Source organism: Trematomus bernacchii, unplaced genomic scaffold (assembly GCF_902827165.1).
Source record: "Trematomus bernacchii unplaced genomic scaffold, fTreBer1.1, whole genome shotgun sequence".
NCBI classification, from domain to species: domain Eukaryota; kingdom Metazoa; phylum Chordata; class Actinopteri; order Perciformes; family Nototheniidae; genus Trematomus; species Trematomus bernacchii.
Genome location: NW_022987409.1, coordinates 3,362,414 through 3,389,359, shown reverse-complemented (window position 1 = coordinate 3,389,359; position 26,946 = coordinate 3,362,414). Strand labels below are relative to the sequence as shown.

Below are 26,946 nucleotides of genomic sequence, written 5' to 3'. Positions count from 1 at the left end.
GTTGTTTGTATTTGTCATCTTGTTTTGTTATTGTTGCATATTTTAGATTTCCAGTATACAATACCTTATGCAGACCAAATCATTCTTACAGTTGTGACAAAATAAGCCCAGTTGCAGTCTTGCAGAGAGTCAAATAAGAAGATTGACACTAAACCTATTTCTGTGCAATAAATAAAGCCAGGATTTAAATAGCTTAGCTTAGCTGCTAACCTGAGTCCAAAGCTAAAGAAACGCCTATACGCATCTCACTATTAAAACGTTTTTAAAACTGTCAAATATTGGTTGTCTTGTGAGAAAGAATCAATTTAGGGGTGTAGAGGATTCTAAATAGATACTTACTAGCTGTTTCCAGGCTTTGTGCTAAGCTAAGCTAACCAGCTGATTGCTATACTGTCAAGATACTGTAGCTTCATATTTACCACAGGGGAGTGGTATTAAACATAATAATGTAACTCTCATCAAGAAACCATCACCAAAATATGTCAAACTACAAGGAAACAATTACAAGATAAACGTGACACTAAACTAATTACATTTCCCCCGATTTTTAGAGATGAAGAAGCAATGAATGGACAAATCTGCTCTCTCCTACTGTAGCATATTTTATTGACCAATGACATCCTCCTTGCCTCTTATTGTGACCATTTTCTTTGTGTTAACAGGACCCGTACACAAACAATGCAACTCAGAGCAGCTGGAAATTGAATTCCTTTATAGTATCTGCCAGTATCAATAACAGCATGGTCAGAAACCTCACGGATCGAGTGGTGGTGACCCTCAGCCATCAAACAGCCCTAAAGGTTAATGGATACTTTCACCAGCAAGAACAAGGGTTTTGTAATTCACTCTTATAATACCATTATTACGTTTTTTTGTACAGCCAGGGGACAAGGTGCAGTGTATGTTTTGGGATTTCCAGAAGAATGGTGAGTTAATCATCATTTATTATGTGTTTCAGCTGGATTTCGATGATTTACAGTAATTGACATGGTTTTGTTTGGAATCAGTAACATAAATAAAAGACCCCTAAACACAGGAAGCATTGTGTGTGTGTGTGTGTGTGTGTGTGTGTGTGTGTGTGTGTGTGTGTGTGTGTGTGTCTGTGTGTGTGTGTGTGTGTGTGTGTGTGTGTGTGTGACAGGTGGGCAGGGTGGTTGGAACAGCAGAGGATGTAAAACCCGCAGTATTTCTGATTATCAGACCAGCTGTCTCTGTGATCACCTCACACATTTCGCTGTGCTCTTGGTGAGTCATTTCCTTGCTTTTTAAAAAATAAATCTAACCAGGGAACAGAAACCCCCACAAGCAGCAACACACTGTGTGCAATCTGGCCAGTTGCTGCACTACATTGTTTTCTGCCAATTAAACAACAAGCTGTTACAATGTTGGGATTGTATTTTCAATCATATAATCATTTTCAAATAATTATAATCAGATTAGTTTTAACAGCTTGCACTGCTGCTTCCTTTAGTGTTTGTTTGGATACGATCATTAGGGAACTTCAAACACAAGTAAACAACACATTTTGTTCTGTTTTCGTGGTGTGTTTCAGGATGTATCCCGAACACCCATAGGTGAAGCTGACAGTCAGATTCTGACAGTGATCTCATATCTTGGTTGTGGTATATCTGCCATATTTCTCGGAATCACTCTTCTCACCTACCTTTCTTTTGAGTAAGTCACTCAGTCTGAGCTATACTTTCACATTGTAAAAGGTTTATATTGTAGAGAACATATTTAAGCGAAGATTTTGCAGTAGTATTCGACAACACTCTTTACATAAATGAATGTTTAAGCATTACTGTTTTAATTTAATTTCAGGATTTGTTAATAAAACACTACATACTATAGTTGTTGTTTTGGCCAAGAACATCAAATGTTGCTTATTTGCATTAGGATGAAATCCAGATACCTTTTACAAGATTTTAGACTTTTCATTTATCGTTTTAGACTGAGTTGTTCGCTGTGTGTTGAACACTTTAGGAAGCTGCGGAGAGACTACCCATCTAAGATACTCATCAACCTGTCGGCTGCCCTGCTGGGGTTGTGCATGCTCTTCCTCCTGAACTCCTGGCTCTCTTCCTTCTCAAACTACGGGCTGTGCATCGCCACTGCTGCAACGCTGCACTACTTCCTGCTAGCTTCTTTCACCTGGATGGGCCTGGAGGCCGTGCATATGTACCTCGCACTTGTCAAGGTCTTCAACATCTACGTTCCCTCCTACATCCTCAAGTTCTGTGCTGCAGGATGGGGTGAGACACAACTTTAAATAATGCTATAACTCTAATAAAAAAGTCCAGTTGGGTTGATTTGGGTTCAGGAGAGGATTTTGATTAATTTGGATCAAGAAGCTGGGGTTTGGCTGGGTATCCCTTTGTTTAAGAGGATCAATACTTTTCAGTCATTTCAAAGAGCTATATAATTTATTGTATAGAAAATAGGAATGTCCTTATTTATAACCCATTTCATATTTATTTGTTCGTTATATATCATTAAAAACTTCATCTTTCCACGTTTAATTATTTCTTCAGATTCTAATAAATTACACATAACTGCATGATCAGTTGATCTGTGAGTTGGGCTAGCAATTAAAAAGACCAATTTTTCTGCATTTGAGAATGAATGTCATAATCGCAAACTGCAACAGACAGAAACTCAATATTGTATTCTGTTTTGTCACAGTGTTATTATATTTTCTTACCTCTAAATGAATTGTATTTTTGTGTTCTCATAGGTATTCCTCTGGTGATAGTCAGCCTGATCCTGGCTATAGATAAAGATGCTTATGGCAGCGCTGGGCCTATAGAAACTGCAGGGATGCTTAAGTCCACCGACCAATTGTAAGTACAAGCACTGGGCTGTATTGAAACAGGTCATTTGAGTGTCTTATAACATAAATGAAAAATGAATTGTTGATGTCATTTATGCTATCCCACACTGTAAAAATAAATAGGGTGTTTTAACTTATAAACATAAGTTCAAGGGCTGCCTCATATATATAAGTTGTCTTAAAGTAAAAATGTACTTTGTTTGAACTCACAATGTTAAGTTATACAAGTTATTTTACTAATGATCATTCATTGTTATAACTTAATACTTTGAGTTAAAGGAAACCTATCATGCTATATTTAAATGATATATTGTAGGGCCATACCTATATAAGGTATATTTATACGTTTCTGTTTTCGAAATACCAAACAGATCATGCATTTTAGCCATGCCTCATTTCGCTCTATGTGTTGTTTGCTGTCTACGGGTCTGATTCTGCTGACCACGCCCCCCTGCAGGAGAGGGGAGACGTGCTCTGATCAGCTGCTGGGCTGTCAGAAGAGGGGGAGAGAGTCGTTATTCATTTGTTTTAAAGCTCAATAAATAACAAAGAAGACCTTTGACCGGCACTTTTCTAATTTTGTCCGGAAGATTTAAACTTTAACGGACATCTTGACCGGCGAAAGTAACTGAAACTGAAACTCTGCCGCACGGTCCCCTCGTTCCTTGGAAGAGGCGGAGAGGTGGGTGTTTGTCATCTGCTGGTGGACTAACCGGAGATAATTACAGTGCTTGCCTCGACGGGGAGGGATTGCATTGCATTAAAGCAGCGGGAGTAAACGCTTGCCTCAGGGAGGGAGAAAGAAAGCCACAGCGGAGAATGAACAGAAGGGTAACCATGGTAACCAAGTCTTCTTCGCTGCTTTTGTGGCAGACTACAGCTTACACTTACAGGCCTGGCATATGTACTACAGCGTCTCCAGCACTTTTGAACGGCAATGGCCGTGGCTGTCTCCTCCTGATTGGTGGAGTTGGCCCAATAGCCGTAGCGCCACTTTCCTGACGTCAGTAAAGTGTTCAAATCTGGATCAGTTTTTATCAGATCCGTTGCAGCCCCTTTTTTAGAGATTTGGGTATGAAGGAAAATAGAGAGGGTTGTGTTTTCTGACACTTGGTGAGTTCCCTGGAACACCGGGGACACATATTCATGTATAAAAGATGTACAAAAGTGCATTTTGCATGATAGGTCCCCTTTAAAGAAACTTACAATTTTACATTATAGATTCAAGAAATGTTCATTATCTAGTCAAATCAACAAATCAATTTAACTTCTACCTTATCTTAACTCACAATTCTAAGTTAGGATAACTTTAACTATATTTATACCGACTGACAAATTCAAGTTATGTTGACTCATGTTTTCAAGCAATTGAACTTACATTTTCATGTTAAGTAAACTAGTGTTTTCTATTTCTAACTCTTATTATAAGGACAAGTTCCCCAGCTTCCTTAAACTTCTTACTGACTGAACTTAGAACATTAAACATCACCCAAATGTATATAAAAGGAGATCAAGGCTTGAAGTTACTTCAGATGCTGAAATATTTTTATTTTTCAAGTATAAACATAAATATACAGTATACATACAAATTATAACATCTAATTTATGTTATTAATTTTACAAATAGGACAGAGGGTGCAGCACAAACAGTACGAAACAAATAGAGCTTTTTGAACAGGAGGAGAGGACTCTTTCAAGACACTAGTAAATACTGAAATGAACATTAAATGTCCTCTTAAAATGCAAGTTTTAAGAGGACATTTGGAACATTATGTTGGAATTGTTTCGTGACAATTCCAACATAAATGGAATTCTCACTAACCTAAAACATTTTTATTTTTTTCGAAACATGTCACTGTAGAGCAGGGGTACTCAAACTTTTTTATTAAAGGTCCACTTGTGAACTTTATACAAGGTCACTGGTCCGGATCAATGCCAGTAAAGTCACCCCCCCCTGAAACGAAACTGAAATTAAGAAGCAGTTTCTTACGGCGCTCTATGCATGGGGCCCCCTTGAGGGGGTTTCCCGACATGTCGTTGCAGTAAATGAAAGGTTGTTCCATGTTGTTGCTGTGGACCTACTTAATCTACCTTCTTTGGGGTCCCCCTTCTGGTCCAAGCACTTGCCTGCCTTGCCTGTCGGCAAACGGCGCCGCTTTATACACTCACACATTCAATACATTACATACAGTATGGTGGCTTGGCTGGTTGTCTGTAGTCAATGCCTTGAACCTCGGCAAAAAAGGCATTAGAAGCATTAGAAAGTCAAGGTAAACTTGCGGTTAACTTGCGGTCTGCAATGAGTGTCACGCTCACGCACACAAGTAAATATATATGCACGTTCATTCTCACTACGCGTCAGACACAAGACGCGCGTACATAATGATGTACATTAATTTATCAGAATCAGATTTTTTTTTTTTTATAATTTTTTTTTTTTATATAATGGGACACAGGGTTCGGTCCGGATTGATTTGCAGTTCGGTCCGGATCCGGGGTTTGAGAAGCCCTGCTGTAGAGGCACAAAATCCTTGAACATACAAATGAACAACACTAAATTGAACTCACTTTCTACACTCTTTGATGATCTACCTCCTACCTAGTTTGTTTTTTAGTCCATGTATTTTGGCAGAGGCTTGGTCTGGCTGTATCTTCATAACAACCCTCTGGAGAAACTCAAATGAATATTTCATTTCCAGAGGATACTGAAGATTCAAGCAATATATTAGTCCAAGAAGCATCGCAAAGCCGCAAGCCACATCTTTCATGTTGTAGAGTACAATTTTCTCCTCGACCACAACTGCCACATTGAATATCTGCTGAGGAAAGGCATCCCGTTCACCTTCGTAGCCTACGAGTAGACCAACTTGCATCCCCTTCGTGGCTTCCTCGAGAATGTCTCCATGAACCTTAAAAAAGGATAAATAAAAGTGAGCTCAGTGTACTACAAGTACTTTTTCTCTACAAAGCTAATTAAGAGGCCTCTGCTATAAACATAGAAGCTAAAATCTACAGTTCACATTGTAGAAGTGCAATGTGATGGAACATAATTTCAATTGCCTCCCTTTTCACAGTTTGAGCTATATATTTATTTATATTATTTAATAGTTAAACATTTATTTTCTTGCTGTTTTTGTTTATATTAAATGTATCATTCTTTATTGCAATTATTTTTAGTTAAATTAAGGTAATTGTAAACAATACTTTTGAAGGAAACTTTGGGCACAGGGTGATTTGGGTTGATTTATGTTAAAAATGTACAATTACATAAAGTAACTAGAGAATGCAATTCCTGAAGAAATTGCTTGTGGGAATGCTTTATGCTGAAAATCTGACGCTAAACTGCTATGCTGAAATGTAATGTGTAAGAAGAAAGTGAAGAATTTAGATTGAAATGATACATGAACACTGGGGGCTTGAATGTGTGATGAGAGAAGAAAAGAGAGTAAAAAAGCTTGGAAAAGCAGCAGAATATTTGAACTGCAAACCTTTGAACTAACTTGATGGTGAATGATCTGTCGCCATGGCAACGGCATTTCATGACATCCCATAATAAGCTTAGATGCGTTGATGGCTGCATCGTTACCAAACCTGTGAAGTTTTGGGCCATTTGGAGCATTTTCACTGAAGTTATGAGAAAACCGTGTTTCATGGCGAGCCTTGTGTTACCATGGCAACGGCATTTGAAGAAACCCCATAATTGACGTAGAGCTGTTGAGGGCTGGACCGGTGATATACAAGCGAAGTTTGGGGGACGATCGGACCGTGTCCATTGGACTTACAGCGACATCGTGCTTCATGGCGAGTGGTCTGTCGCCATGGCAAAGGCATTTGATGACACCCCATAATACGCTTAGATGCGTTGATGGCTGCATCGTTACCAAACCTGTGAAGTTTTGGGCCGTTTGAAGCATTTTCACTGAAGTTATGAGAAAACCGTGTTTCATGGCGAGCATTGTGTTGCCATGGCAACGGCATTTGAAGAAATCTCAAAACTGTCTCGTAGATGTCTTCACGGCTGGACTGTTAGCACACATGTGAATTTTGAGCACTTTTTGAACATTTTCATAGGAGTTAAAGGGACATCGTGTTTTATGGCGAGGCATTTGATGACACCCCATAATACGCTTAGATGCGTTGATGGCTGCATCGTTACCAAACCTGTGAAGTTTTGGGCCGTTTGGAACATTGTGTGTGTGAGAGAGAGAGAGAGAGAGAGAGAGAGAGATTAAGGAAGATATTGAGGAAGAGGAAGAGAGAGAGAGCGAGAGAGAGAGAGAGAGAGAGAGAGAGAGCAGTTAGAACTGACTCTTGATCGCCCTCTCTCTCTTCTCTTGAACGGCATATGATGACACCCCATAATTGACGTAGAGCTGTTGAGGGCACGACCATTAACCATTATCTGAAGTCAGTTGGAGTGATGACATCATCGTGTTCCATTGCACAGGTGTTTATAGTTGAGCTAACGAGGTGCCTAGACTTCAAAGGTTTCATTGTTCTGAATGAGAGATGAACCTCTTACATGTGAATGTTTTGTGGAAGAACGATAACAGATATCTGTGACATTTCAAAACGTGAAGCATGTCAAGGAAGTTGAGTATCTGAAGTGTAATTTTTGTGTACTTTCGGGTTAATAATGTGGCCTTTTTGGCAGTTTAACTAAAGGTGTGCGGCTGCTGCTGTGAGGAAATATCTGCCTGAAATTACAATGGGCTTTAATGGAGACATGTTGAACGTTTTTGTCACTTCATGCTCTCAAGAGGCATTTTGTTTAATTATTTTGCTTAATTATTCGTCATTTTTCAAGCTACGAGATGTTTTCCTACGTTTGTCATGAAACATTATGTCTCAAGAATGTAGGGTTTGGGAATTATGGCAGTTTTAAAAAAATATATGAAGGCAAATTTCAAGATTTCCTACCCTCTAGCTGTGACATCACGCACTCTAGTTAATGTTAAAATCTGAAGAAAACCTCTTTAACAAGGTCTGAACAATGTTTAATATCTCTAAAAGTAAGAATCAGATTTAAAAGTTGTGTTACACGAATAATGTCAGAAAGATGTGTAACATTTTAAAGTTGGAATGAGGTTTCTGAGTGAAAGTATGAATGAACAGTTAGCAGTTGAAGTCGCATGAAGATTTGTTGAAGTCTGAAGAATGTCTCCATTGACTTCCATGTTAAAAATTGGATGAATTATGGGATGTATCTCTGGAATTATGAAAGTTATGAATGATAAAAGTAATAGCCATCGATTCCCGACCGAGCTGAACGTTTTGATGTTTGAACGGAGTTTCTGCGATGTTGAATGTGGGAGGAGAAGACGGACAAAATAATTGGATGGAATAATAATAAGAAGAATTTTGTCCGTAGCATAACATATAGTTGGAATGCTGTATCAGCATTCCCACTAAATTAAAGAAAGTTATGATCTTACATCACACATCCTGATGACATTTGCCTGATTTTCGCCAGACATGTAGAGTGATAGTCCCAAGAGAGCAGCAGTCCTCCTCCTCTCATTTGTGTCCTGCAGGACAACAAATGCAGTGGGATATAAACATTTGTAGCAAACAAATGGTGGCTAAATGATGGTCATCAGCATCTCCACTTACATCTTTCTCAAGGCAGTCCAAAAGGCCTTTTAGTGCCGGCTTCTTTCCAGTGCTGGACGCACCTTTGTAGACCTCCAGCAATGTTGGGGCCAGGCCATCAAGTCCATCCAGAAACGATGAAAGCAGGTCCGTAGTGACAATTCTCTGGAACTCTGCCTGAATCTGAGGAGAAACAGACATATAGAAAATATTCTACCAACAGTCTCCAAGATGCATGCATGCACGTTGATAAACGTGATAATTTTGTCTCTCTACATGCGTGATTTAAAGTTTTCACATTTCACATGATTGAATAAGACCGATAAAATATATGAAATAGTTTGAATGTACAATTGTATGACTGATTACCTGTCTCTCACTGAACAGAGCTGGCCACCTGGACTTTACTTCTGTGATCAGTGGCTGATCTCCAACGATCTCTCTCCGACGCTGAGAAAATGTATCACTCATCAATGCTTCAATTAATTGGTGATCAGGGTCTTTTTTGTGCATTTCCATCTCCATTTGTTGACGCTTCTCTTCCATGTCATCAGTACTCTGTCCTTCAGGGAGATCTGGACAATAGTTGACCTCACCCTTCTTCGGCTTTTTATGACGACTCCCCTTCGCTTCCACTCCTTTTCGTTTGTTTACTACCACTTCATGGCATCCTGCGGCACTCAACTTCTGCCGATAGTTCCCCAGTTTGAACTTTAGGCTATAAAACCAGGATTGCCATCCTTTTTCGGGCCCTGGGTCCTTCAGGCCGGGATGTTTCTCCACAAGTGCTTTTACTACAATCTCATAGTGCCGTTTCTCGGGATAGGCATTTATTTTGAACATAACGTCTGCAAGCGTGTCAAGGATATCAGTCTTTACACCCTTAGGAATCACCATCACACTTCCATCCTTAGCATGCCGAAAATTAGCTTGTTTCAGCAGAAGCTCCACGTCATGTGAGAACTGTGGAACTGGGAAGGGGTTTGGCCATTCAACAGAATCCCCACTGCTGACCAACGGAAGGCTGCATGTGTCCAATGTGGAATCTGAGACATCCACATCAGTTGTGAACAATACTTTTAATGTTGCCCGCTCCACAGGAAGGTCCTTGATGTCTGTCAAGTTGCACAACTGATTATTGAAATCAGGATCCTCAAATTGTAAGATGAATCCACCTGTCAGGCCTAGGTTTGTTCTTAACTCCAGATTCAGCCCCTCAATGCTGGTGGGTATATTTTCAATCCGGAGGCGCCTGATATCATTTTGGGATATGATGACTCTTAGCAGCATTGTAGACCACTTTTACCTGTATTTGAGAAAAAATAAAAAAAATAATTTCAATTACAAATATTCAGTATATCAAGTAATGATATCAGTCCAACTCACACACATCCGTCCCTCAACACTATTATCAAATATAATGCTTTAACCCCCAATTTCAATGTGTATTAACTTACAGGTTTATTTCAGCAAGAATGTCCTGGGAGTGACCAACAGGCGTCCCTGAATGAAGTATGACACAAATGGCATGTAGTCATTGAGATTATCTGGTTTCACCAGAAGACATACAGATGGTGTTTTCTTTACTAGGTGGTAACTCCGCAGATGCTCCACATAGTTCGTAGTAAAAGGTTCAATGATGAAGCAAACGGAACTAGACGCAATGCATATTTCCAAAATCTTCCCAAAGTCTGGCAGTCCACTCGTATTCCCAGCAGAAACAATCATTCCCTTTGAATACTTGGTTCCATTTAGGAAGACGTTAGGTGTGAGTCCAACTGTGTCGACATCAATGAATGTATCCAAGACAGCCTGTCTGACTCCACTATCTAGTACTTCAAGGCACACGTCAGACACCTTCCCAGTCTCAATTTCAGGCTTGAATAGGCTTGGCATGTCAAGATAATGAGCCAACATCAGTTGATGTCTAGACGCCAGAGTGAGAAGAATATTTTAAAAGTTGTTTGCATTATGCACAACCCTTTTAAAGAAAGAATGTTTTGACTCAAATCGGATAGTCCAACACTCAATGAGGGGCCCAAACTTTTGAATGAGATATGGATAGTGCTCAATAAAGTGATGCTTGGGACGCAACTTGTTATCAGGGAAAATTGTTAGCAGCAACTGTCTGTGGTCTGATATTTTGGATTGTAAATAACAAAGAGAGCGTGAAATGAAATGATGAGTTGACAATAACTCCACCAAGTCTTTGAGCTCAAGGACTAATTCCCATGTCCTATCACCTTCTGGAACACGGTGACCGATGATAAGTGGAAGGAAACGAACAAGACTCCAATTTTCGTGTCCATTGCCTCCTATAGTCTTGTTGCGTTGAAAAGTTGATGGAAGCTTCTGTGGACGGTTTGTTCTATCAGAGAACTTAAAAGGAAAGTGTTGTATTTCACTATTTAGCTCTTCTAATGTGAAATACTTCTTGGAAATAAAATCAGCACAGACTTAGTTCTACAGGTACAATGCCTTCTAGAACATCATGTAGGAAATCAGGTGGGAAGCCTTTGCATGCATGAAAACCTGTCAATATGTTAAGAGGACATTCTCGTTTTATACCATCAACAGACACACATTCAGTCTGCTTCAAAACCTTAACAGCTTCATCATACAACTCTGGTGACCTCAAAACAAAGTTCCCACCACTAACATCACATTTCTGTATGTCTTCGCGGCTAATCAGACAAAACCTACAACACTTCTCCACATTGAAGGACTCTTGGAATCCACCTAAGGAGTGTGCAGCCAAATTGTCAGCAGCCACATACAAGATGGTCCCTTTTACATTACAAGCAAGTTTCTCTATGAAAAACCAACTGTTTCTAGATATTGAATATCTTTAATCAGTGGCTCCAAAACTTTTGTATACCCGTATAGTTTGATATGATCAGTCTTGCACAGTAAAGCAAGGTAGATTGAAGAAATCGATGACTTGTATATATTTGGCAAATTTGTAAGAATCCAATACACAGCACAGACTTTGTGTTTTTTTCTCGATGTGCCCAAAGGGTTACACACTTCGAAATCGTCAATGTACAATGTTATGGATAAAGTAATGTCTTCACTTGAGAGAATTGGATTTTCTTTAAAATAGTCACCATCCACATATGACCTGTAGTGGCCGGACTGTTCAAATGGTTTGTTTATCTCCAATACTTGCAAAACCTCGTCTTTTTTCAATACTTCGGAGAGAACTTTTAGAATAGGTATATAAACAACTGTATGCTTTTCTTCTTGTGTGTTCAAAAGATATTCAACCGGTTCAATGACAACAAAATGTTTTTTATAAAATAATTGTCTCTTATACTCTGTGCCTAAAGGCCCTTCTCTTGAAAGCAAATTAAGTGGGTTTGCACTCTGTAATGCTTCAGTCAATGATGATATCAGTCCCTCAGATGTGCAATGTGCCTTCAAAATATTTTCAATCGTTTTTTTAGTTAATTGTCCAGCAAATTCACCAATATCAAATAAATCATCCACAATTTCTTGAATTGCTGACTGTGATACGTGAAGGACTACTTGCAGCCGTAGTAAAAGGGATGCAATTCGCCGCTGAACAGAATTTTGATCTGGCTGAAATTCAGGTTCAGGCAACAACAAATCTGGCAAAACTAAATTGTTCAATTCATCCTGCTCATCATTTACAGATGCCTGAATGGGAGATTTAATGACAAGATCAGGTCTGAAATGTTCAAATGTAGATTCCTGGTGGTACCGACTTTTATGAGCAGTGAAGGTTGTCACTACCCTAGACCTAAAAGAGCATCCCGCGAACGGGCAATTCAGTCTCTCTTGTTCTTAAATGTCTCTTCAAATGAAGGAAAAATTGCTTGATGTTAGTTGGTGCTGAAAAAGTACAAAGTTCGCAGCAAATTTTGGCAACTGGGTTAGATCCTTTTTTGTGCTCCTTTAAATGTTTTGTTAAATCCACATGGGATTGGGGGACTGTTAGACAGTTTGGATAAATGCAGCAGAAACCCCGTCTTCCACGTCCATGCTTTTCTTTGTAATGATTAACAATTGCCTTCTCATTGTAACTGGAAAGCCTGCAAAACTTACAAGTCCACTTCATCCAGTTGCAGCAAAACGGAAATCTTCGAAAATCTGTACCTGTAATAGAGAACACACATTTAGGTACATTATGAAGCAGGCCTTAATAAAGTAATAAGAACTGAGAACATGACAAAGAATAAGATGCACACAATTACAACAGTTACGTTGCCCATAAACTACAAGCCTTGGCTTTCACAATTACAATATTATCCCTGAATTCATATGATAAAGACTTAAACAGTGCTTCATTTAAAGGGGACCTATCATGCAAAATGCACTTTTGTACGTCTTTTATACATGAATATGTGTCCCCGGTGTTCCAGGGAACTCACCAAGTGTCAGAAAACACAACCCTCTCTATTTTCCTCCATACCCAAATCTCTAAAAAAGGGGCTGCAACGGATCTGATAAAAACTGATCCAGATTTGAATACTGTCCTGACGTCAGGACAGTGGCGCTACGGCTATTAGGCCAACTCCACCAATCAGGAGGAGACAGCCACGGCCATTGCCGTTCGAAAGCGCTGGAGACGCTGTAGTACATATGTCAGGCCTGTAGGTGGTGCTGTTCTCACAGAATGAGCCCTTGCAAAAACAGAGCTAAAAATGTTCAAATAGAGCGAAATGAGGCATGGCTAAAATGCATGATCTGTTTGGTATTTTGAAAAAAAAAAAGTATAAATATGCCTTATATAGGTATGGTCCTACACTATATTATTCAAATATAGCATGATAGGTCCACTTTAAATAAATAAACAACTTGAAATGTTCATCTTTGATTGATGAGATATGATGAGGCATATTCAATCTAATACATTCATGGGATGCATGTAATAATAACAGGGAAAGAAAGGTTAGTGTGCATCCAATTATATCAATGAAAAAACTATTTTTATACCAAACTTTAAAGAAATTGTACAATGGTTGTAATTGTTGATTATTTGCTTGCACTTATTTTCCATAGACTATTCAGTGGATTATTATTGGTTTTTAGTAATAACTTGACTACCTCTGAAAGCAGAAGTTTAGGAAAAATTATTGTTAATGTATAAATATTATTTATTTTATTATAATATAAATATCTAACAATTACAACCATTGTATGTACATCTTATTTATTCTTGTGGGTGAACAGTAACCTTTCCCTGTGTTATAATTACATACATCCCATTAATTTATTAGATTAAATAACAATAATCTCATCAATCAAAGATCAACATTTTTAAGTGCCTTGAGCACCGACTGTTCCCGCTGCTAGAAACGGCTGATATTAAGACGCTTCAGTGCGCAAGTCACAGAACGAAATGCATTGTGGAACATGTAGTTTATGGGCACCATATTTCAATAAAATAAACTAAATATATTTCTTTGTTTTCTATAAAATATTTTATAAAAAGCAGAAATACAAATGTGTCTCCATTTCAAGAGTGGAACATAGCATTCGTACACAATATAAATGCTATTTCTGAACACAATTAGCATTTTACTCGTTCAATGGCGTGAGCTGAACCAGAAAAACGTTGCAAGGATAGAATCACTTGAATTGTAGCTTGTTAGCAGGGGCTAACAAGCTACAATTCTTAGCCGAACAGAGAGCCGGGACACGGCTAATTACTGTCAGGAACACACACACATAAACTCTCCGAAACGCGCAAATGTAGCTTTAAAGGTGGGGTAGGTAATTTTGGAGAAACCAGCTCGAGATCGCTAGAATTTGAAAATACACAGCCGGAAAAAATCTGCCACTTCCTTACAGAGCCCCTCCTCCAACACACACAAACGCGCACATGACCAATGAGGGCACGAGATAAGTTTGTGCACAGATAGAAGGCTGACACGCAGGTAGGCCATCCAGTTATTTTAGCCTGGCCGGCTAAAATGATTGGTCGTGCTTTTTACAGTATTACGGCTTCCACAGATGACATTTTTTTATGGATTTTTTGTCAAAGCACTTAAGATATTCATTGCTATCGGGATGTTAAGAGCATTCCATGGAATATAACAAAAAGTGTATCTCGAGCCGGTTTCTCAAACGTACCTACCCCACCTTTAATATTTGACCGAACAGAAAGCCAAGACACGACTAACACACACCACCTCACCGAAACACGTTAATTTAGTGGGAATGCTGATACAGCATTCCAACTATATGTTATGCTACGGACGAAAAGTTTATTATTATTCCGTCCAATTATTTTGTCCGTCTTCTCCTCCCACATTCAACATCGCAGAAACTCCGTTCAAACATCAAAACGTTCAGCTCGGTCGGGAATCGACTGCTATTACTTTTATCATTCATAACTTTCATAATTCCAGAGATACATCCCATAATTCATCAAATTTTTAACATTGAAGTCAATGGAGATATTCTTCAGACTTCAACAAATCTTCATGCGACTTAAAATGCTAACTGTTCATTCATACTTTCACTCAGAAACCTCATTCCAACTTTAAAATGTTACACATCTTTCTGACATTATTCGTGTAACACAACTTTTAAATTAGATTCTTACTTTTAGAGAATTAAACATTGTTCAGACCTTGTTAAAGAGGTTTTCTTCAGATTTTAACATTAACTAGAGTGTGTGATGTCACAGCTAGAGGGTAAGAAATCTTGAAATGTGCCTTCATATTTTTTTTTAAAACTGCCATAATTCCCAAACCCTACATTCTTGAGACATACAAACGTTTCATTACAAACGTAGGAAAACATCTCTCTCTCTCTCTCTCTCTCTCTCTCTCTCTCTCTCTCTCTCTCTCTCTCTCTCTCTCTCTCTCCTCTCTCTCTCTCTCTCTCCTCTCTCTCTCTCTCTCTCTCTCTCTCTCTCTCTCTCTCTCTCTCTCTCTCTCTCTCTCTCTCTCTCTCCTCTCACAGTTTTGAGATTTCTTCAAATGCCGTTTCCATGGCGACAGATCATTCACCATCAAGTTAGTTCAAAGGTTTGCAGTTCAAATATTCTGCTGCTTTTCCAAGCCTTTTTACTCTCTTTGTTCTCTCATCACACATTCAAGTTCATGTATCATTTCAATGTAAATTCTTCACTTTCTTCTTACACATTACATTTCAGCATAGCAGTTTAGCGTCAGCTTTTCAGCATAAAGCATTCCCACTAGCAATTTCTTCAGGAATTGCATTCTCTAGTTTAGCTTCAATATTGAGCGGAACAGAGCCGGGACACGGCTAATTACTGCAACGAACAAACAAAACCTCTCTAAATTAAGCTACAAACATAGGCAGTTACCATTCACACCTTTTAAAAAATCACAAGCGTCATAAATAAGAGTAACAATGCTTGAAACTTATTTATTTAATAAAAGTTTAGATAATCATAATCCTGTAATGTTAACTTGGTTAACTGACATTTTCATAACACTCACAAATAAAATCTCTTTATAAACATTCAAACACCAGTTAGGTGTTGATTTAACTCCATTTAGCTACTTTTCGTTTTGCCTGAAACCATTAAATATGCAACCACTCACCTCACTTTGCCTGTCCGTCAGTGGTTCATCAGCCGACAGCCGAAAAGATCTGCGTACCCCTTACTCTGTAGGTCATGTTCACTCACTGTCACATCGCTTTACAAAAACGTATTCATCCGCCGCTTAGCTTTTCGTACTAGTCATCAATCTGTCCGCTTGAAGTTCTTCTTTTGATAATGGCGAATCGAACTCGGTGGTTCACTTGCTGTATATCGTAAAAAAATAAATAACTCATGTCCCTGTTAAATGCCTTCAATTAATGAAAACACCTATGAGACCGGGACTATTTTCACCGGGCAGGAATATGCCATCACTACTGCCATGTTAAGAGGTATGGGCATAGATAGGCTATGTCTCATAATTATTTGTGTGAACAGAAAAATAATTTGTGTGTAAATATGTGATTTGTAAATGTAAAACACCATCCACAAATGCATTTAAAAGATTTGCAAACTCACAAATAAATTTGCAAATGTAAAACGGATCTGCAAATGCGCAAAATATTTTTACAAATAAAAAAAGATCTTTGAATATCTCTTTAACATTTACAACTTTCGATCAGGCATTTGTGAATCCATTTTGTATTTGTCAACCAAAAATGCGCTTGTGGATCTCACATTTCTGCTTGTGGATCTCAAATCTCTGCTTGTGGATCTCAAATCTCTGCTTGTGGATGTCTTTTTACACACATGGAGTTTTGAGACAGTGGCCGTTTCTCAATCGCGAGGATATTGGCTTCCAAGCCAATATTTCAAGGATGCTACGTCATCGAGTGCCGCCGAAGGACTGTTCCAATCTCCAGCATACTTGGAATTCCACCGAGGCCGCGTTTGGGGGAAATTTCGAGGCTGCACATGGGTAGACTTCGGGTGTTTCTCAATCGCGAGTAAAGCTGCTGCAGAGCCACTATTTCAAGCATACTACGTCATCGAGTGCCGCCGAAGTACTGTTCCAATCTCCAGCATACTTGGAAATCTACCGAGTCCGGCGTACTCCGTTTGGAGAAATATCGAGGCTGCACATGCAACTGTGGGTGTTTCTCAATTGCGAGGATATTGGCTTCCAAGCCAATATTTCAAGGATGCTACGTCATCGAGTGCCGCCGAAGGACTGTTCCAATCTCCAGCATACTTGGAATTCCACCGAGGCCGCGTTTGGGGGAAATTTCGAGGCTGCACATGGGTAGACTTCGGGTGTTTCTCAATCGCGAGTAAAGCTGCTGCAGAGCCACTATTTCAAGCATACTACGTCATCGAGTGCCGCCGAAGTACTGTTCCAATCTCCAGCATACTTGGAAATCTACCGAGTCCGGCGTACTCCGTTTGGAGAAATATCGAGGCTGCACATGCAACTGTGGGTGTTTCTCAATTGCGAGTACGCTTGCTTGGTAGCACATGTCTGCCGAGCATCTTGCTTCAGAAGCGAGTCAAGAATACTTCCTGGCATTCGGAAAACGAAGTGTGGAACACGCTAGCAAGTGTGCAGGTGTGCGTCATATGAGAGGCCCCGCCTTACATCTTCCGCCACAGATTTGGGGAAATTGGTCCGTGCGCAAAGCATTGTGGGGATTTTAAGACCGCGAAGTCTACTCATGTGCAGACTCGATATTTCTCCAAACGGAGTACGCCGGGCTCGGTAGATTTCCAAGTATACTGGAGATTGGAACAGTACTTCGGCGGCACTCGATGACGTAGTATGCTTGAAATAGTGGCTCTGAAGCAGCTTTACTCGCGATTGAGAAACACCCCCTGTCTCCTACAAATTACGTTCCCACAGAACTAAACTGCATTCTCAATTACGTTTAGCTAGAAACGTATTTTCTCACACGTTACGTTTGTTATGAACGTATCTCAAATACGTTTATTTTCTACATATCTTCTAGAAACATATTTTCTCCCACGTTACGTTTGTTATGAACGTATCTTAAATACGTTTATTTTCTACATATCTTTGCCATTTATTGTCTTGCTTATAATAATGATAATAGTCATTTATAAATATCATTTTAGAGCACACATTTGAAATCGACGATCGGGCTCGATATCCTATGGTTAAATTAAAATCAGTAGGCGAGGCTGTAATTTCGCCAGCTGCGAGGCAGAAAATAATAGTTTTAACATGCCAAAAAGCTGCTGTGTCGTTTATTGCTCCTCAAACATTAAAACAAATCCAAAGTTACGTGTTTCTGTACTTCCTCTCAGGCGCCGTTTACACGAGGAGAAAACTGCTTGTATCTGCATAGTTTCGCGTGCGTATAGCCCTATTATTTACACGAGGCCGATCGAAACTGACCCCACAAACAATAACGGGTCCCAAGGTGGATAGATTTGCAAACGAAACGCTCTGGGGGGTCAACCGAGTCCGTGTAATCACCTCTATACGAATATTTCCTGAAAAAATAGCGATAGCCCCGCCTCTCCCCACCTCTCCTGCTCACTGCTGTAGCAACTATCAAAAATAGCTGTGTTAATTAAACGCACAAGGGGTTCTTGAATGAAATAATATTATAAAAGGCAAACCAGAATTGTTAACGCCCAATATACTCCTTAAACAAAATAAACAGAGTCAGATTTCATGCATTGATCCATTATATTGACAAAGGAGGATCTCACCCGGTGTTTGTAGAGAATATCTCTCTCTTTCTGAGCCGTCCTCTCCACGGAGACGTGCTTCTTGGTCGGGATGCAATATCTACAGATTCGGTTTCTTTCAGTTAACTTCCCCGTTGCATTTATCCATATGCTGAGGAAATGACTATATCCCGCTGAATACCAGCAATCGCCACACACACTGACTTCCTCCTGTCAGTAGCTACTGCTAGTGCTACTGCTACTGACCATGCTACAGATATTAGTGCAAAAATATACAGCTCCTCTACCACAACCATCAGCAACACATGGACATGGAGAATTACATGAACTACATGTTGCTAAATACACCGCAGAAGGGTAGCCATGGCAACATTGCGGCGGGGGCTGCTGGGCTGCTCTTCTTCGCTACTTTTGGTGTATTTTGGCGGAAGTTACAGCGCCACTTACAGTCCCAGCATATGTACTACAGCGTTTCCAGCGGCCTCGTTTGAACAGACACGTTAAATGAAACAAATGCATGTGAACGGAAGACTTTTTTGAATACGCATACTGTGCATAAACGCAAACGGTCCCGTGTGAGCGGGGCCTAAGAAGAAAGGACAGTTTAGAGCTCTGTGGCTTCAGGCTTGATCGCCGTTCAAATGACAGCTGGTTTCCCCAAAAGTGGGCGGGGCTGTAAAGTGACGTAAGAAAGATCCTCAGCTCGCTGATTGGATGTTTTAGCCGCAATGCACGTCGGGATATGGTGTTAATGCGATATGATATCCGAAAAAAAAATCAGAGTTTAGGATGGCCGAAGACACTACACTACCCATAATCCCCAGCTATCGTTTGGGACTACAGTCCCGTTGACAAACCCCGTGATTAATCTTCAAGCTCTGGGATTGGATGTTGGAGTGGCAGTGCGCCAAGGTTACGCCGAGCGCCAAACAGCTCTTTGAAATGGAACGAAACCACGGCAGACTTTCCAAAACTGGACTCGAACGCCCCCCCAGAACTACACATGGTGGCTATAGAGTGGCGAAGTCCCTCCCCTTCCGGTGGACCTCCATGGGACCTTATTTCAGAAAAATTATGTATTGAAGTCAATGGAGAGAGAAAGATTATCTTTCGATCCCGTTTGAATTGTGCCACGAATTACACATATGATGTTTGTCAATTTAAAAGATAATTTTGCAAGTCAAAAAAAAAAAGATGTGTCGTAAAACTGTGAAGTAACACATTTGTTTGTGTGAAACGCTCAATGAACTACATCTCTGGTCAACAACACACGTCACCAAGGTGGCCGTCACTACTGTCTTGTCAACAAAACGATTGACTACCCTCACTATCACCACAATGAAACACGTCCTGAAGAAAGTCATGCAAAGCTGCCTGCCTGCCTTCCTTTGATTCTCTCTGAACTGCCTGGTCGTTTTAATGTTAAATGTCAACCATTTGTGCAGATAGCATGAAGTAGAGAAGATCGCTAGCGTTAGCGTTAGCATTTCTCCCCCGGGCTTAAATTGTGTATTATAGAATGATCACACCGGTGACAGTACTCTTCAAAGGGTTCACGAAATATGACTACTACTCTTACTGTTTAACATTTTGGGTTACTTAATGTTACTTAATGTTAAGGCTAATAAAAATGACAAGGCTGTAATGCTAACTAACGTGCTAGCTACTAGCTAGCTTGATCCAGACACTCCTGGTCCTTTCATCAGACGGGAAGCGAAAGAACGAGCAAGACCCATTGCTGGTATGAACAACCTGGTACTAAGCACACAGGCATCTTGTTAAAGTTATCTTATCTTAGCCAGCGCCATATAGATAGAATCTATCTATATGGCGCTGGCTAAGATAAGATAACTTAGCTATCTCTTAGTGGAGGAAAACAATTGTGACATCACTTACGCGACCCTGGGATTTGTAGTCTTTCTAGTTGCGTATTTTTCATAGTCTTATATTTCAACAGTTTTACGACAAACTGTGACTTTTTTGACATGGAAATGATTTTTTAAGATTGACAAACATCATATGTGTAATTCATGGCACAATTCAAACGGGATCGAAAGATAAGTTTTCTCTCTCCATTGACTTCAACACATTATTTTTCCGAAATAAGGTCCCATGGGGCGGAAGTAGATGGGCGTGACTTCGCCACTCTATTGTGTTTCGCAACATGTTCTATGACACGTCTCTACTGGGAATTGTAGTTTTAAAAGACGTTTTCGTTTTTCCCAAAATTAGAAGTTGACAGTATTAAACTGTGTACAGCCCTGGAGGTTTAGGGGATAGGAAACACATTGGTGTGTACAAATGTAAAACATGTAATTAATAAATGGGTGAAAATCGCTTGTGTCCATAATGGGAAGCATTAATATATACCCACATGCCAGCTCATTGTTACTTTGTAATTCTACTCCACTACAATTCAGAGGTTAACCTGGTATTTTTACTCCACTACATTTATTTTAGTTACTTTGCAGATTCTGATTAATGATGTGAAATATAAACAACTCTTAAAGCAGACTTTAGTTACACCTGAGTAAAATTCAGGGAAAGGTGATTGTCAAGTGCCAACAATCAGGCGAGATATTAGTTGGTGCTTGAGAAGACTAAACATTTATCTGCAGATCTCTATAAAGTATATTCATTACTCGTTATTCTCTACTAATGGTTAATTAAAAACTGTATATAATAGCTATTTTGCACATCCCTTTCAAGATTTTCTAAGGTTTATTGACATATCATATACACAACTATGTTGAAGTTATGCAATTAATGAAAAACTTGGGTCACAGGTTCCTCAACAGTGCATTACAAGACATATATCAATATGTGTGTATACCTCCACCATTAAACTGTCAAATTCTGCACATTTCTTATACTATCTACATACATAAGAATATAATTAATGTGTATAATATCAGTTAAAATAAGTGCTTCAACACAGTTAACATTGCAGGAAAGCAATATATTAGACGTTAAGTACTTTGTCAGGCTTAATATTTATCTGTAGATAGATACCCCCAAAGCTTTTTTCTTATTTGAAAGAAGACCTTAACCTAAAGTATTCTTTAATGTGTTAATAAAGGTTAATTAGTTTGTCTGTTTTGCACATCCTCCTATTAATATCTTTGTACATCCGGCACTAAAGTGTTTTATTGTAGAGATCACTTACAGTATCTTCTTGATTTTTTATATTCTATATTTCTATCATTGACCTTCTACTTTCCCCCTATGAAAGTATGTACTCTTAATATTTTTATTTATTTATTTATAACAAAAATAACATTATTCAACAAAAATAATTAAATAACGTGCTTTAACCACTAGGCGGTGCACACAAGGTACACACAGCATACTAATAATAACTTTGTATTATTAGTGTAGGACACTTATGTATGTATAACATCTGAAGATGTGTAGTTTTATTCATGTTTTTACATAATTTTACAGGATATTGCTATATTATTTCTCATGTTTTACTTCTACACATTAATATCTGATTTGTAAAACATCACAGACAGAAAGGTATATCCGTCATTTGATGGTAAGCTATTGAAATTGTGATTCCATAGATGTGTCTCCCATCACCCAAATCCCCTGACTATTCTCTCAACTCAGTATTTACATTCTTATATTCAAAGAAAATCAGTAATATCTTTAAAAACTACAAGTCCTTTTCTATCAGCTGTGCACCGTTATGGTGTAAATATAACCTATCTACCAATTGGATCAAATATAAAAGTCAGCCAAATTAGTATTGATACTGCAAGGAGACGTATTTTGTGAAAAGAAATGTAAGATGTTGTTTAATTGTTGATATATTTATGATCCACGTCACGTATTCAGTTTTGGCGGCAGTTCTTCCTGTTTGTCCAGAAGTCTTCTCATCAGGGCTCTATAAATAAAGAACTACAGCAGATGTGTAATATTTAATGCAGCCGAACCGTGTATTACAATGCCGTTATGTGATGACTTTCAAAGAGAAAAGCAAGAACACTCGGAATAAAGTATTATTATTATTTTTTTTAAATGTTTTCGGATTTCACATCGCATAAACACCATATCCCAACGTGCATTGCAGCTAAAACATCCAATCAGCGAGCTGAGGCTCTTTCCTATGTCTGTTTCCGGTATTGTTCCTGTAATGAGAGTTCACATTTATGCTACATTGAAGGGTGGAATTGACTACACATCTTCAGAATAGTGATGGGAATTCCGGCTCTTCTTGGTGAGCCGGATCATTTGGCTCGGCTCACCAAGAAGAGCCGGCTCTTTCGGCTCCCAAACGGCTCTTCAGTTTACCACATATTATACCTTTTATAATTCAATCAAATGTAGCCCTGTTTTGACTAATGATTTATATGTGTACATATATCACTTAAATTATTCAATACATCCTTTGTACTGAAGTCTTCAAAAGTAAAAATTACATGTTTAATATCAATTATTTGCTGTGGCCAATTGTTTTCATTGCATTTACAGACCCTTGTATCTCTCTGATACCACCCAATGAATGCACTGACTTGCTTGTAGAACCACGCTACACAAAGCAGATAGCAACACCTATAAAAACTTAAGCATAGACATTTAAAAAAAGGGGCTACTGTATCGACATTTTAAAATGATATTTAAAGAAAAGGCCCTGACAAAACAGCAGGGCTCTATTTCAGTATTAACTATAGAAAAAAAGACAGCAACAGCTGACATCAAATCTTTGCTGAGCCCAAGGATAATCATAAATAAATAACATAGTGAAAATAAATATATTGCAATGCTCAGTACAGCAGCATCCAACCGTCTCTAATCATAAAAAAACATAATACAAATAAATGTATTGCAATGCTCAAAACAGCAGCATCCAACAGTCTCTAATCCTTGGATATTACATGTCACTGCATGCATGCACGGAGCAGCTGTAGCGTGGAGATCATCATATCATTCTGTCTTGTATTACTTAACAAAAAATAACAAAAACAAAAAAATGGCTCGTTCGCGGGCGCGAGCCGGCTCCCGTCGTTCACTTAAAAGAGCCGGCTCTTTGAGCCGGCTCGTTCGCGACCGACACATCACTACTTCAGAAACATAATTTGCTTCAGATATAACTCATAGCAATATTGTAACCATTAAGAAAAGCCAACTGCATTAAAAACCCAGTTAACAAACACTAGGGAAGTCATGGGAAGTAGGGGTGCTGAGGGTGCTGCAGCACCCCCTGATGGAGGACAGGGAATCTGCACGTCCACAAGATTAATGGAAATATAATACAAATATAATACAAAAAAAACTAATTTTCGGCATTGATGTAACAACATTCATAATTAAAGTGGACCTATCATGCTATATTTGAATAATATAGTGTAGGACCATACCATAAGGCATATTTATACTGCAGATTCAGTGAGAACAGCACCATTTACTGGCCTGGCATATGTACTACAGCGTCTCCAGCACTTTCGAACGGCAATGGCCGTGGCTGTCTCCTCCTGATTGGTGGAGTTGGCCCAATAGCCGTAGCGCCACTGTCCTGACGTCAGGACAGTGTTCAAATCTGGATCAGTTTTTATCAGATCCGTTGCAGCCCCTTTTTTAGAGATTTGGGTATGGAGGAAAATAGAGAGGGTTGTGTTTTCTGACACTTGGTGAGTTCCCTGGAACACCGGGGACACATATTCATGTATAAAAGACATACAAAAGTGCATTTTGCATGATAGGTCCCCTTTAAGTAAAGATAACACCCTTTTCACCCCGGTTACATTTTCCATTTCCCCTGAGAGGCTCAGTGAGGTAAAGGACTCTGAGTGTTTAAATAGTTCACTAAGTTATCTCAGTGGGTCTCAAACGGTTTGGTCACAATTTATGTAAACAAATATTTCCAAGGCACTCCTTTATAATTATTAGGATAAATAAAAACAGGTTTGAAATCATTCCAATGTATACTATAGACAGTAAACCAAAAATATCCTTTAAAACTGGAGAGATTAAAAAATATGCATAAATAAATAACTGTTAACTAGGTAAAATAAGATATAAATGAACAACAAAAATAAAGTACGTTACATTTATTTGTTATTGGCTATGGTAGGTTATTGGTTATGTTCACATACCAGGCCATGGAAAAGTTCCAGAACATTACACATCACAACTCACACTGTTCAGTCAAATTGACTTCATAGAATGTAGAGGTCATTGAACTGGCTTACAGAGCTGAGTTGAAATAATAACAACTTATGAAATTAAGTAGAAATTGCATAAATGTATTTATTAAGTGAAAGTAACTTAAAGACAAAAGTTACAATAACTTAATGATCAAATCCTTTTTTACAGTGCAGTGTTCTGACCCATTATCCAACCCTCTCCCTCCTGCAGCTGCTGGCTGCAGAATGACGTCTTCTTCTACGTGACGGTGGTGGCATTTGTCCTTCTGATCCTGTTGTGCAACGTCTCTGTGTTCGTCGTGGTTCTGATCCAGATCAGACACATGAGGACCAATAAACGGTCAACAAGCAGCCCCAACTCTCTGCAAGACTTGAGGGCGGTGGCCAGTCTCACCGTCCTGCTGGGCCTGACGTGGTCAATGGGCTTTTTTTCATTTGGGCCTGGCAAAGTGGCCATGATGTACCTGTTCTCCATCTTCAACACCTTGCAGGGTAAATATGAGCTGTAGCTGGTCATTAAGCAGTCATTAGTTATGGAAGGGCCAGTCATCTTCAAATAGTCTTGTCCAGACTCTGGCATTTTTCTTTCAAAAGGTCAGATTTACTTGTTGCTTTAAAAAAAATAAAAAGTGTATCTCCTTGTCAACACACTTTGAGAATGCAAGATAATACATGAAAATGTAATTATGATATAAAACAAACTGCAAAGAAAAATGTCTAAATAATGCTGTTGTATTTCACAAATGTCTACTATATCTGCTCTTTTGTCCTAGGGTTCTTTGTCTTTTTGTTCCACTGTTTGATGAAGGAAAATGTGAGGAAACAGTGGAAAATCCACTTGTGCTGTGGACGTTTCAGACTCAGTGATTACTCAGGTACATATTGTTTATGCAGGAAGAACATATTGCAGTTTATTGGACAGATGGTTTGAAGTGTTCTGGATGATGCATTGTTTTTTCTCTTTCTTGTCCCCTGTGTGTGCAGACTGGAGCCACTCTGTGACCATGGGCGGCAAAAATAACCATCTTGTTAACTCTGACTCAGTCGCTTCTGACGAAACCTCCACCAACAGGAAGGTCTCTGACTCCTCCACAGGATCTGCACCAAACCACCACCAGAGGGCGTGAGCCAGCCTCTGTGTGTGCCATTGTGTACAGTACAGCTTTACTTACCCTCCAAGGTCCATTCTGCAATCACAAACACTGATAGCAGAACATAGAGCAGCTGATTGGCTGTTATTATAGGCAGGGGAAGAGCAAATAAACCACAAGTTCAACGAGGTACAATGTGTCTGTGGACACTCCTGAATCCTTATCATAGCCACGAAAATAATCAATATACTGCGCTGACTGTCAGATCACAGGACAGTAAAGGTGTGCTCTGATAAATGTATATTCCAAAGCCTTTAATCTACATCTCACATTTAAAGTTTATATTACTGCTTTCATCGTACTGTAGAGCTGAATGGCTGATGCTTAAAAAGAACATTTTGTGTTTGTAAAACTTGAATAGTAAATTCATGAGTGATGTCTATGTGACACAGAAGCAGTTTTAAATGTAATAGAAATGTTATATAAAGAGCGGCATCTGTAACCTAGAACTGTTGTCTAGTACAGTTTGTGAGAAATTGTAGTTAATTCTATACTTTTATGTGCAATTTTTAAGACATAACACCATCGTACAGCTCTAAGTTTACAGTGTGCTTCTTCTGACCTTTACAATGTTAGTATTCATGATGGTAAGGCTAAGGTATTTTTTTAATGTCAATGCTAACAAAATATAAGTGTAAGCTTTATGAGCATCTAAAAGTAGCTTTCTTTCCTGTGTGAAGATTTGAATGTTAATAAAGTAACTGACTACAACTGACTGAGAACATAGTGTGGTAAAATGGTATGATTATTTTCTCCTATCTTTATTTACTGATATCCTGTATAAAATGTTGAAATGATTAAAATATATATGTTTTGCTTACATCAAATCTACACAACTAGCAAACAATTATTGCCCTATTAGCCTGATTGCTTCTTTATAAATGTGTTTCTTATTTTTGTAGGTTTTCAAAGGGGATATTGCCACCCACATCTATAAATACTTATAGCAACAAATAGTGTCCAACACTGAGTGAATGCAGTTGGAATAATGAGAACCAACCACACAAGCCATGAATGGGTTCTTCTGGTCCATTTAATGAATACAAATGTTGTTTTTGTTTACTAGGGAACACGTTAATGAGATTTAAC

General features: G+C 38.9%; 2 protein-coding genes across 4 annotated transcripts in view; one reads left to right on the top strand and one right to left on the bottom strand.

Annotated features, from left to right (window-relative positions):
* The window catches only part of adgrg4a (adhesion G protein-coupled receptor G4a), a 34,411-nt gene extending 7,839 nt beyond the window's left edge, over positions 1-26,572 (top strand). For both annotated transcript variants that reach the window (XM_034135960.1, XM_034135959.1), the window contains exons 19-27: positions 663-800; positions 881-926; positions 1,142-1,245; positions 1,553-1,674; positions 1,984-2,252; positions 2,735-2,840; positions 24,918-25,198; positions 25,480-25,581; positions 25,691-26,572. In XM_034135960.1, coding sequence (XP_033991851.1) covers positions 663-800; positions 881-926; positions 1,142-1,245; positions 1,553-1,674; positions 1,984-2,252; positions 2,735-2,840; positions 24,918-25,198; positions 25,480-25,581; positions 25,691-25,833 — 1,311 coding nt within the window. In that variant the 3' untranslated portion in view covers positions 25,834-26,572. The remainder of the gene's footprint in view (positions 1-662; positions 801-880; positions 927-1,141; positions 1,246-1,552; positions 1,675-1,983; positions 2,253-2,734; positions 2,841-24,917; positions 25,199-25,479; positions 25,582-25,690) is intronic.
* On the bottom strand, positions 5,290-15,999 carry LOC117487274. Of its 2 annotated transcripts, XM_034135970.1 has the most exons (7): positions 15,967-15,999; positions 12,491-12,541; positions 9,880-9,925; positions 8,792-9,728; positions 8,444-8,605; positions 8,266-8,358; positions 5,290-5,739 (listed from the first exon to the last, which is right to left on the bottom strand). In XM_034135970.1, exons 4-7 carry the CDS (start codon positions 9,710-9,712, stop codon positions 5,419-5,421), a joined length of 1,497 nt encoding a protein of 498 aa, XP_033991861.1. In that variant the 5' UTR covers positions 9,713-9,728; positions 9,880-9,925; positions 12,491-12,541; positions 15,967-15,999; the 3' UTR covers positions 5,290-5,418. The 2 variants fall into 2 exon arrangements, with proteins under 2 accessions (XP_033991861.1, XP_033991865.1); XM_034135974.1 differs by lacking the exons at positions 9,880-9,925; positions 12,491-12,541; positions 15,967-15,999 and having other exon boundaries at positions 8,792-9,801.
* Positions 26,573-26,946: the final 374 nt, after the last annotated feature.

What these genes read in the sequence shown, in the direction of transcription:
- LOC117487274 (XM_034135970.1), bottom strand. Translation starts at nt 9,712, where the DNA reads ATGCTGCTAAGAGTCATCATATCCCAAAATGATATCAGGCGCCTCCGG. An exon ending in CTCTGTTCAGTGAGAGACAG is followed by an intron (nt 8,606 to 8,791) that starts GTAATCAGTCAT and finishes GTTTCTCCTCAG; the next exon opens with ATTCAGGCAGAGTTCCAGAG. An exon ending in TGGACTGCCTTGAGAAAGAT is followed by an intron (nt 8,359 to 8,443) that starts GTAAGTGGAGAT and finishes GTTGTCCTGCAG; the next exon opens with GACACAAATGAGAGGAGGAG.